Consider the following 12,601-nt stretch of genomic DNA (forward strand, 5'->3'; position numbering starts at 1 on the left):
GCAGTGAACAAAAAAGAAGAAAGCATATCAAAGATTCCTGGCAAATAAGTGCTCTTATTGAATACAGAGACAAATCTAAGAAAGTTAAACACTGTTTAGTTAGTTATACTAAATTTTGTTTAGTATAACTAACTAAACAAAAGTCATGGGAAGACTTTGGTAAGAACATGGAAAATAAATATCAAGATGGCAGCAAGATATTCTGGAGTTGTTGAAAAAGCTCAGAATTGGAGGAAAGAGTGCTGTATAAGGAATTAGAGATGATAAATGTGACATGAAAACTGGAGAAAAAGATATTTCTTTAAGTATGGACTAATTACTTCGAAAAATTGCTAAATGAAACAATCAATGACAGTACAGTGGTAAATAATACTGAACAGGCATGCATATCCATGCTTGAAATAGAAAAATCCTGAAATGTGGAAAGGCAGCTGGAGTAGATGATATTCGACCAGAAATGCTCAAGTATGGAGGTATAAAAGTCTTACAGTGGCTGCACTGCATAGTTCAGAAGGCCTAGACAGATTCCAGATGATTGGAGTAGAGCTCTCATGGTACCCATATATAAAAAGGGAAATAAAACTGAATGTGAGAATTACAGAGGCATTTCATTACTGAGTGTTCCTTTTAAGATTTATGCAAATATACTTGAGAAACAGTTGAGAAGGATTGTGGAAGGGAAGCTTGGTGAAGAACAAGCTGGATTCAGGCCAAATAGAGGCTGTCAGGATCAGATTTACACTTTATGACAAATAGTTGAGAAATCATGGGAATATAACCAAGATCTGTATTTAAGTTTTGTAGATCTGGAAAAGGCATATAACAAGGTGTCAAGAGCAGTTGTATGGTATCAATGGAACATTATAGTAAATGATCGGAGCTTGCTCCACCCTTACCATGAGTTGCCTCAGTGTTGCACTCCCTATAGGGTCAGTTGTAACACTATCCAGGTATTTGCTTATGCTTGGACTCGCTGAACTTTATATATATATTTACAATATTCGGCATGAAACTCTTTGAGTTTCTTATTCGGCTATGAAACAATATGGGATGTAATATCCCTTAACTTAAATATGTATACACCTTCATGGAGACTATGTTGAGAAATAAAGGTGATTTTTTTCCAAAAAAAATGTGTTTAACTTATTTTTTTTACGAAACTTTTCAAACAACCCTCTTACTTAAGCATGATTTTTAGTGAAGATGGTAAATTAAATATGGAATAAGAGAGAAATTACTCAAAACACTAAATTAGCTGTATGTGAGACAGTGTTCAAACCAATTTTAACTTATGGATCTGAGAACTGGGTTAGAAATAAAACACTTGATCAAAAACTAGAGACCGCAGATATGAGAGTCATGAGAAAGATTCGGGGAGCGAACAGATGGCATCGATGGCAATATCATATTAAAAATGAGGATATTAGGAAAGAACTTAACATTGTTACTAACATCCAGAAATGTGTTAGCAGAGCTTAATCTCAGGTGGTATGGTTACTTAAACATAATGAGACAGGAAAGATTAGCAAAGCAAGTGTTCTCTGCTAGGTTGGCAGGAAAACGATGCTGAGGAAGACCAAGATATAGGTGGATTGATACAGTAAAAAGTGCCTTAGAAGATAAAAATATAAGATCTGATAATGTTTGGAGTCTTGACAGGTAAGATTGATTTGGAGGAAAATTGTAGATAGGAAGTTAGTAATGATGTTTTTCATGTAGTACTATCATACCATGTACACCACTAGAGAGAGTACATGTCAGGAATTTGATGATGACTTTCTCCTCATATTCTGGTTTTCCTTTAGAGGCAATAAGATTGCATTTTTAGTATTACTGTCTGAACAACGTAGCATAAACGTTGGAATTCAGTCTTTTCAAAAGTGCACTAATAAATATAAATATCACTATTAATCAAATAAATATATTTAAATATCACTAATGACAAACACGCTTAAGATTTAAACATCATTTTGATATTTAGGATAACATTTTATCAATTAAATTCAGCAGAATAACAGCGTTTTATCTGTTCATTATTATTTTTGCACTGAAATAAGAAAATTAAGATATAAAAGTAAGGGTTGATCAAAGATGTCAAATCAAAAGATTACTTTAACTGCATGCATTTTGGGAATGCTCAGTTCAGTAATGAAAATGCTTCCAGGTTGGAAAGACATGAGTTTGAATACTGTCTAGGATGGAAAAAAATGTATAAAAGCTTTTCAATAAAGGTGAATTAGCCAGTCTCATATGATGGTGGTGGTTTTCTCTTCCAGAAAGCGTCTTTCAATCCCACAAGACAGACAAAACAGCAAAGAATAGTATGCAACACAATTCACATTTATGGAATGTGAATACAATTAAACACAACTCTATCACAGCATTTATTAGATTTCTACAAAGCCAAGTTACTTTGATGTGACAGGCCACTAGCCTAACACAAGAGGAAGATGAATTTCTGATCAAATCAGAGACCTGATGCACAACAGACTAATGTGAAAGAAGACTGTTGACAGGAAAGAAACGAATGATGAAATGTTAATTGTAATAACTATCATAATATCTAGTGCACCCTTTGAGGATAGACATCCTGGAAACAGTTCTTCACCCTTCCTGCTAAAAACAAATAAGTCATAGAACACAGATAATTAAACAAAAATACACTTAATAAGTGAAATAGCTGAACTGGCCTCCTGCAATGAATCTTGACACTTCACACAGGTAACAAGTAATAATAATAATAATATCTTCAATTACATACCTTAATCTTAATCCAGTCAGAGCCACTTTCACTTAGGCCATATGCAAAATATTCTCCATCCTCTGAAAAGGCAGTGACACTTAAAGATACAGTACCATCTTTGGAGAGTTCATTAGGATCAAGGAATACTCGAGGTTCATCATTTATGCTATCCTGAATATATAATACACTGAAACATTAAAAAAGCCTAATGTTAATTTAATAGCTGAACTGGGCATTTAAAGTATGCTTTTTCACAAATTTGTATTTGAGTAACTACACATTTATGTTCCCCTCCAATAAGCCATGATGCAAGTATCCTGATGGATTTCTGGTTATTTTTCTTCTAGATGTGTGTGTGTGTGTGGGGGGGGGGGGTCCTTAGCTCCTCCCCAGATGAAGCATAACTAAAATTTCTTACTCTTGAAAATAACAAGCTATTTTTGCAAGAATGAGAAATTTTCAAACTAGTGATACTGAACAAAAGAGGAAGAGATAATATGATAGTTAGCTGACCTAGCTATATTCTTTGTTAGCTTAAATTACAAACAAAAATTATTAGTGTACAAATTACAAAATGCATGTCAGCTGGAGTGTCACCTGATTAAATTCGACTGCAGCTGCTTGTCAGGGAACTAGGGCAAACAGTAAACAGCTACTGGAACAACTATAAATTTAAGGGCATTGAAAATAAGAACATCAACATTAAGAAGAATCAACAGAAAAGAGAACAAAGTCAGCAGAAGAATTACAAAATTATCACATCAACACAATTAGTATTAATGAAACAAAGAAAGATAAAAAGGATAAAATAAATATAATAACTGCAAATGCTATATTTAATCAGGGAAATGAAGGCGAAGTGTTCAACATCAACTCAAAGATAAACTTCTTGAATGATAGGCAACGTCAAATAGAGTGATGAGGACAAATTTCAACATGGGAAATTGAACAAATTACTCTCGATTTAGAGAAAGATGTTGGAAGTTTATTTTCCACTTGGTTAGACTATAATAAATTTAGTTTAATCCTTTATCCAAGTGTAAGTAAACAAAGTTTGCACCTGAAGTATCTTCAGGACCGAGGCAACTTGTAGTAAAGGTGGACCAAGCTCTCATTACTCCTTATCTCAGTATCTCCCACAATGCAAAGCACATCTCCTTGCAGACATGTATAATCTAAATTTATTATAGTCTAACCAAGTGGAAAATAAACTTCTAACATCTTTCTCTAAATCCAGAGTAATTTAATAATAAGGTGGTTCACCTTTTGGCAACTTGTATAAGTAAATATGACCTCTCCATTGCTTCTGCCTTAGTATCACCACTTCTGGGTCTGGCTCCCAACTGACAAGACCTCAATAAAGGTTGAAACCAGTCTGGGTAGTGACCCTTCCCTTAATGCATAGCATTATACATGTCTGCAAGGGGGTGTGCGTTGCATTATGGGAGATACTGAGACAAGGAGTGATGAAAGCTTGGTCCACCTTTATTACGAGTTGCCTCAGTCCTGAAAATACTTCAGGCGCAAACTTTGTTTGCTTACACTTGGATAAAGGATTAAACTAAATTTATTATTATTAGTTTTGCTCCTTTCTCCAAATTTTCTCAAAATATTTTTGTATGTCTGACAATCATTTCCTACTCTGCTATTTAGATCCCCAACAAGGATCAACTTCATCATCAAATTCCTGACATGTACCCTCAAGGAGTGTACAGGGTATGATAATACTACATGAAAAATTTACATCATTACTAACTCCCTATCTACAATTTTCCTCCAAATCAGTATGTTACTTGTCAAGACTCCAACATTATCAGATCTTATATTTCTATTGTCTAAGGCACTTTTGTACTGTATCAATCCACCTATATCTTGGTCTTCCTCTGGGTTGTTTTCCTGCCGATTTTTCAGTAAAAATCGTGCCTAAGTAGCTGAAATGTTTTACTTGTTCCACAGGTTCCCTGTTCACAACACAGTTGACATTTTCAACAATTCTACCTATTTTCATTGTCTTTGTCTTTTTAATGCTGACCTTCATACCATATCTATTACAACAGTTATTCAATTTAGTCAAGGAATCTTGCAAACTTGTAGCGGATTTATTTAGAAGTATAACAGCATCTGCATAAAGCAAAGAGCTGACATTAACATCTCCAATTCTGATATTATGTTTAATACCACTTTCCTTCATAATGTGATCCATATAGATAATGAATAACAGAGGGGATAATGTACATCCTTGTCTCACACCAGTTTTAACATTAAACCATCTTCCTGTACTTCCTTCAATTCTAACTGCTGACTTACAACTCAAATAAAGACTAAGTATTGCTTGATATAATGCCCCATTGACACCATTGAATAGCTTCTCTCTTGGCACCTTGTCATATGCCTTTTCCAGATCGACAAAACTTAAATACAGATCTTGGTTATATTTATTGGGTGTGAATCCAGCTTGTTCTTCACCAAGCTTTTCTTCCACAATTCTTCTCAACCGTTTCTCAAGTATACTTGCATAGATCTTGCCAGGAACACTCAGTAGGGAGATACCTCTGTAATTCTCACATTAAGTTTTTTTTTCATTTTTCATTGTGTCAGTATAAGAGGCAAGTACCAGAATGGGGAACTGGACATTGCAACTTATTTGTGCCTATGGTTCCTCAAAAAATTCCTCCACTTCTACCTTACTAGAACCTTCTTTGGGATCATAGGCACAAAGAAGTTGCAATGTCCAGTTCCCCCATTCTGATACTTGCCCACATAAATCTACTTGATACTGCCTGCAATTCAAAATTATCCTCGTATTTAGTGTTGAAAACTATAGCTACTATTTCTTTTCCCTGATTGTTATTGTCTGAATATAAGATTTTGTATTTATTGCTTAGAAAGATCTCGCCAATTTTTGCCTCATTCACCTATTATTTTGATCTGAGACTTATTCAATTCCTCAGCTAGCTTCATTTCTTTGCCATTCAGGCTTCTTATGTTGATATCAATCTTGAACTCTGGTGATGTTGAGTTGGGATGTGTTTCAGGATTTGTTCTAATAGATCACTTTTTGCTGTTCACACTGGTTACTTGGCAAAAACAATGAGGGCCTTGTTTAACTGGGCAATGGCCCAGCTGACATGAAATTCTGTCATGTTGTACCATCATTTTACATTGTGGTTTAAGCCAATAAGAATACAATTTGGTCGGCTAAATTCAAATTGCCAGCCCATCCTCGATCGTTCAGTATCCAGGTAGATACTTAATAGGGTGAACCAAGAGAAGGTGAGGACTGGACGTTAGATCAGATGCCCTGGTCGGTTCTCCACATTCCTATAAAGGCTATGCGGAAGTGTCCTCTCAGTTGGCTTTGATCCTTAAGCACTCCTTTTTTAAGGAATCAGAAATAACAAAGATGACAAAAAAAAAAAAAAAACCTGAAGACAATGATATTCTCAATGTCTACAGGATTTACTTAGAAAGAAGATTAAATGAGATAAGTAGTAATAGAACAGTGGCAGAAATGAATCAATTAATCAAGATAAGTGCAATCAGGAATACATGTCATTACTTGCAGTAGAAAAAGCATTAGAAACCTGAAATGTGGATTGGCAGATGAAGGCAATGATATTCAAACATAATACAGAAGACCAAATTCCATTTGTGCTCAGTAGGCCAAATTCCAGATATTTGACAAACAGCTCCATTTTATCTATCTATAAAAGGGAAATAAAACTAAACATGTTACAGAGGAATTGCCTACTAAGTGATCCAAAGTAAGATTCATTAGTTTCTTAGCCTCAAGTGTGTAAGTATACTTGAGAGGAAGCTAAGAAAATTTGTGAGAGACAATTTGGGGAAGAATCAGCTGAGTTCACACAGAATCTGTATTAGTTCTGGAAAAGGCATTGAAGTGCCATAAGATGAGCTGTTCAAACCCTAAAATAACATTGTGTAAATGAGACAGAGCAATTGTATATTTTATATGCAGCAGTTAGGACTGAAGTATATACAAGAAGATGACATATTATTCCTACTCTCATCATTTATGTGGAGCATATTATGAAGAAAAGCAGCATTAAACACGATATCAAAATCACAGATATTAGTTCCAGTACTCTATTATAATGCAGATGATGTGATATTGTAGTAAAAAGAAATTGTAGTAAAATCAGCAATAATGAATATAAGAACATGGTGAACATATAAATAGCATTCTCAATGGAGAACCTATACAACAACTAAAACATTTCACATTTTTAATGAATGGTAAATTAAATATGGAAACAGATAACAGAATAAGCAAAGATGTTATAGTAAACAGCTAGTCAAACTAACAGTATATGAGACAGCATTCAAACCAATTTTTTTAACTTATGAATATGAGGTTTGAGATGGAAATAAAACGATCATCAAAGATTAGAGATCACAGATAGAAAAGTTATGAGAAAAATTAGAGGTGTAAACAAATGGCATCATATTAAAAAGGATGATATTAGGAAGGTACTGATATTTATAAACACTCAAAATTGTGAGAAGAGCAGTACAAATCTAAGGTGGTATCATTACTTAAACAGAATGGAAGAGGAAAGGTTAGCAAAACAAGGAAAACTCCAGAGAAAGACCACAATATACAATCAGAAGTGCCTTAAAAGAATGAAATATAAGTGACAATATTTGTAACCTAAGAAATAACCGAATGATTGAGAAGAAAATTGTAACAGGAAGCTGGCTGCTAGCTTCCTATCAACTATAGCAGTATACTGGACATCCCATTAGGGTACATATCAGAAACTGATTTGAACAGTGTAGATGAAAAACGAATGGACTTTTCATTTCAGTTTCTTCTTATGTAGGTATACTGACATTTACAAATAAAAAATTCATTTCTTTGATTTACTTCTTAGGTATATCCTTCTTTCCATTCTATTGCCCTTAAGGCAACAGAACAATAAATATTATTCAGGTGAGACAGAAAAACAGAACATATGTAAAATTATTTTTGTTTTTCTTTAAAAGGTAAAACTTTTTATATGGAATTACTTTAAATAATTTTTCTTTTTTGTTTGTTTTGGGGGAGAGGGTCAAAATGCAACCTACCAAAAGATTAAAAGAAAATATAAAATACTAATCACTATTGCTTTAAATGTTTTATATTTACCTTTGGTTCTGGAGTCCTGTATTCATATAGTAAAAATAATGAGATCCACGTTTAAATGTACAACCATATTTTGGATAATTCCATAATTCAGTAAGCCTAAATAATCAAATTTAAAAAGGAAAAGCAATGAGCAACCCTATTAATTCAGAAAGCAAAATTAAATTAGCAAATTAGTAACATAAAATTATTTATTATCATGTGACAATTTCAAAGATTTATTGTGGAAAGGCACTGTACACTACTGCAATACAAAACCCACCATTTACACACACTATAAAATTCACTGTCCACACTATGCGATCTACTGTCCTAATGGTATTTGTGTCTTATTTGCACGTGTTCTCTGGACAATTTGCATGTAAGCAAGATGGAAAAGAAGTTTCCAGGAGACAAAAAGTCTCCTACCACACAAAATCAGCTCATTCACCTGCAAATGAAACTCCATATAAAACTTTGTCATGTCACAACAAGAATCAAGCTCGCAATGTTTCCACTCAAGGATGAAACAGAGTATTACCTACATCTGCTGTGCATACAAATATTGATTATGGTTTCATAAAAAATATTTTTTATGGAATTTTATGGAAGTTATTCAAAAAAGAGAACATACTCTTTTTTGAATAACTCTGTCATCATTATAATCAAATTCCAGATATGTACACTCGGGGGAGATTGTATAAAGGATAATTATGATAGTACTACATGAAAAAGTTACATCACTACTAACTTCCATACAAATGTTGATTATGTGCATACAAATATTGATTATGGTTTCATAAAAAATATTTTTTATGGAATTTTATGGAAGTTATTCAAAAAAGAGAACATACTCTTTTTTGAATAACTCTGTCATCATTATAATCAAATTCCAGATATGTACACTCGGGGGAGATTGTATAAAGGATAATTATGATAGTACTAAATGAAAAAGTTACATCACTACTAACTTCCGATCGATAATTTTCCTTCAAATTAATCTCTATCTGTCAGAACTCCAATATTTTCAGATCATATATGTCAATCTTTTAAGGCACTTTTTACTGTATCAATCCATCTACATCTTGGTCTCTTTTTTCCTACAAACCTGGCAGAGAGCAATTGTTTTGCTAATCTTTCCTCTCTCCCATTCTGTTTAAGTGACCAAACTACCTGAGATTATCTCTACTAACATATTCCTGAATGCTAACAATGGCAAATTCTTTCATAATATCCCCATTTTTAATGTGATACTACTGATGCTATATGTTCACTCCACTAATCTTCTCAGATCCATAAGTTAAAATTGGCTTGAACACTGTCTTGTACACAGCTAATTTAGGATTTTTTGACTAACTTCTTTCTTATTCCATATAAATTTATGCAATTGACTTACTACCATACTAGCTTTATTAATTCTATTGTCTATTTCCATATTTAATTTACCGTCTTCACTAAATATTGTGACTAAATAGCTGAAATGTTTTACTTTTTCAATAGGTTCACCGTTCAGGATACAGTTGATGTTTTCAATGTTTCTGCCTATTTTCATTGTCTTTGTCTTTTTATTGTTGATTTTCATAGCAAAAATATTACAACAGTTATTCAATTTTGTCAGGGAATCTTACAGACTTGTACTGGATTTATTCAGAAGTATAATTTCATCTGCATAAAGTAGAATATGGAATAACTGTATGTTTTCTTAATCTGTCATAAAAATCAAAGTTAACTGAAATGAAATAAATGCTAAAATATGGTAGAAATAAATAAATCATTTTAAAAAATAAGTTAATATTAAAAGTTTGATTATTTATTTTAAATAAACCTTCAGTATGAGATCCATAAGCCCTATCCAAATCTCAATATGATGATCTATTTCATGGTTGACTGATAACACTTCTTTAGTGATTCAATATTTAAATTCATCAGCGTATTCAACAGTCACAGTATTGTTAATGTAGCCCCTCCCACCCCACACACATACACAAAGAAGCTGTATGATGATAAGTCTAGTAACTGGGGGCCAGGATAAACATGTGGTATTTTCTTGAGTATCATCTCCCACCTTGTACACATTTATGAAAATCAAGGGATAAAGTAGAATTATCTACCTGAAGGGGAAAAAAAATCAGATTTCTTAATAAGCAGGAATAGTATTAGGTGATTAACATGATTAGGAAAATGGACTTCAGATATGTTTTCATGAAACTGGAACAAATAAATAAATAAATAAATTCAAGTTTTTGGAAATCCATTCACACTTATACTATAAAGGTATTCAGTTCTTCATACACAAATGGTGTGGTGATTCACTTTGTCATTTATGTGGAAATGTCACTAAAAAAATGAAATTAATCTTCAAGACTACAGCAAAATGTATACTATGTTTCTTTGTTGTTTGGTTTTAAAACGTGTCAATTCCAGTGTGTGTGCGTTCATAAATAAATACATCCTGCGAAGAGAAACAGCAGTTGTCTGTAGTATACTCAAATGATTTCTACCAGCAACAGTGGACTGTGGACTTATGCAGGCTGCACTGAAATTCCCTACATACTTGCACTTGCCGACCCTTGGCCAACTAAGATGCTTTCAGATGTCTTCAAAGCAGTTATATACCAATCATAAATTAATTCTCATTAAAGTGGTGACATATCATTTCCTAAAAAACTCAGTAAACACTTGTCAAGGGATTTACCTTCAAATATTATATTATATGAAATACTGTCCCTTGAGGCAAAGCCAAAGTTAAAGAGGCAGTGAAGAGAAAAGAAGAAAGCATATCAAAATTTCTGGAAAATAAGTCAACTTGTGCTCTTAGAGAATACATAGACAAATGTAAGACAGCTAAACAAAGGTCATGGGAAGACTTTGGTAAGAACATAGAAAATAAATATCAAGTTGCCAAGATATTCTGGAGGTTACTGAAGAAGCTCAGAAATGGAGGAAAGAGTGCTGTAAAAGGAATTAGAGATGATAAAGATGACATGAAAACTGGAGAAAAAGATATCCTTGAAGTATGGAGTAATTACATTGAAAAATTGCTAAATGAAACAATCAGTGACATCCCAGTGGTAAAAAAACACTGACTACGCATGCAATCAGGAATATATATCCATACTTGAAGTAGAAAAAGCCATCAAAAGTGGAAAGTGGAAAATGTGGAAAGGCAGCTGGAGTAAATGATATTCGACCAGAAATGCTCAAGTATGGAGGTATAAAAGTCTTACAGTGGCTGCACTGCATAGTTCAGAAGGCCTAGACAGAGGGATGAATTCCAGATGATTGGAGTAGAGCTCTCATGGTACCCATATATAAAAAGGGAAATAAAACTGAATGTGAGAATTACAGAGGCATTTCATTACTGAGTGTTCCTTTTAAGATTTATGCAAATATACTTGAGAAACGGTTGAGAAGGATTGTGGAAGGGAAGCATGGTGAAGAACAAGCTGGATTCAGGCCAAATAGAGGCTGTCAGGATCAGATTTACACTTTATGACAAACAGTTGAGAAATCATGGGAATATAACCAAGATCTGTATTTAAGTTTTGTAGATCTGGAAAAGGCATATGATAAGGTGCCAAGAGAAAAGCTATTCAAAACACTACAGTTGTATGATGTCAATGGAACATTATATCAAGCAATATTTAGTCTTTATTTGAGTTGTAAGTCAGCAGTTAGAATTGAAGGAAGTACAGGAAGATGGTTTTAATGTTAAATCTAGTGTCAGACAAGGATGTACATTATCCCCTCTGTTATTCATTATCTATATGGATCACATTATGAAGGAAGGTAGTATTAAACCTGAATCAAAAGTGGAGATGTTAATGTCAGCTCTTTCCTTTATGCAGATTATGTTATACTTCTAAATACATCTGCTACAAGTCTGCAAGATTCCCTGACTAAAGTGGATAACTGTTGTAATAGATATGGTATGAAGGTCAGCATTAAAAAGACAAAGACAATGAAAATAGGTAGAATTGTTGAAAATGTCAACTGTGTTGTGAATGGGGAACCTGTGGAACAAGTAAAACATTTCAGCTACTTAGGCACGATTTTTAGTGAAGATGGTATATTAAATATGGAAACAGACAACAGAATCAATAAAGTTGGTATGGTAGGAAGTCAACTGAATAAATTTATATGGAATAAGAAAGAAATTAGTCAAAACATTAAATTAGCTGCATAAAAGACAGTGTTCAAACCAATTTTAACTTATGGATTCGAGAGCTGGGTTAGAAGTAAAACACTTGACCAAGGAATAGAGGCAGCATATATAAGTCCTGAGAAAGATTAGGTGCATGAATAAATGGCATCAATGATAATATCATATTGAAAAAGAGGATATTAGGAAAGAACTTGACATTGTCAGCATCTAGAAATGTGTTAGCAGAGCTAATCTCAGATGGTATGGTCACTTACACAGAATGGAAGAGAAAAGATTAGTAAAACAAGTGTTCTCTGCCAGGAAAACGACCCACAGGAAGACCAAGATATAAGTGAATTGATACAGTAAAAAGTGCCATAGAAGATAGAAATATAAGATCTGATAATGTTTGGGGTCTTGACAGGTAACAGATTCATATATGGAGGAAAATTGTAGATAGGAAGTTGGTAATGATGTAAATTTTTCATGTAGTGCTATCATATCCTATACACCCCTTGAGGGTACATGTCAGGAATTTGATAATGATGATGGAATACTGTCTCTTGAGGCAAAACCAATGTAACTGACA

At 33.5% G+C, this 12,601-nt stretch overlaps 1 protein-coding gene across 1 annotated transcript in view; it reads right to left on the minus strand.

Annotated features, from left to right (window-relative positions):
• Nucleotides 1-12,601, minus strand: part of LOC150105711 (prolyl endopeptidase) — a 156,013-nt gene that overhangs the window by 128,754 nt on the left and 14,658 nt on the right. The window contains exons 3-4 of the mRNA XM_090395028.1: nt 7,893-7,988; nt 2,762-2,930 (exon numbers count right to left, since the gene is read on the minus strand). Coding sequence (XP_090251154.1) covers nt 2,762-2,930; nt 7,893-7,988 — 265 coding nt within the window. The remainder of the gene's footprint in view (nt 1-2,761; nt 2,931-7,892; nt 7,989-12,601) is intronic.

Source organism: Typopeltis vanoorti, chromosome 6, assembly GCF_054136105.1.
Source record: "Typopeltis vanoorti isolate ZY-2024b chromosome 6, IOZ_Tvanoo_1.0, whole genome shotgun sequence".
Lineage (NCBI taxonomy): Eukaryota > Metazoa > Arthropoda > Arachnida > Uropygi > Thelyphonidae > Typopeltis > Typopeltis vanoorti.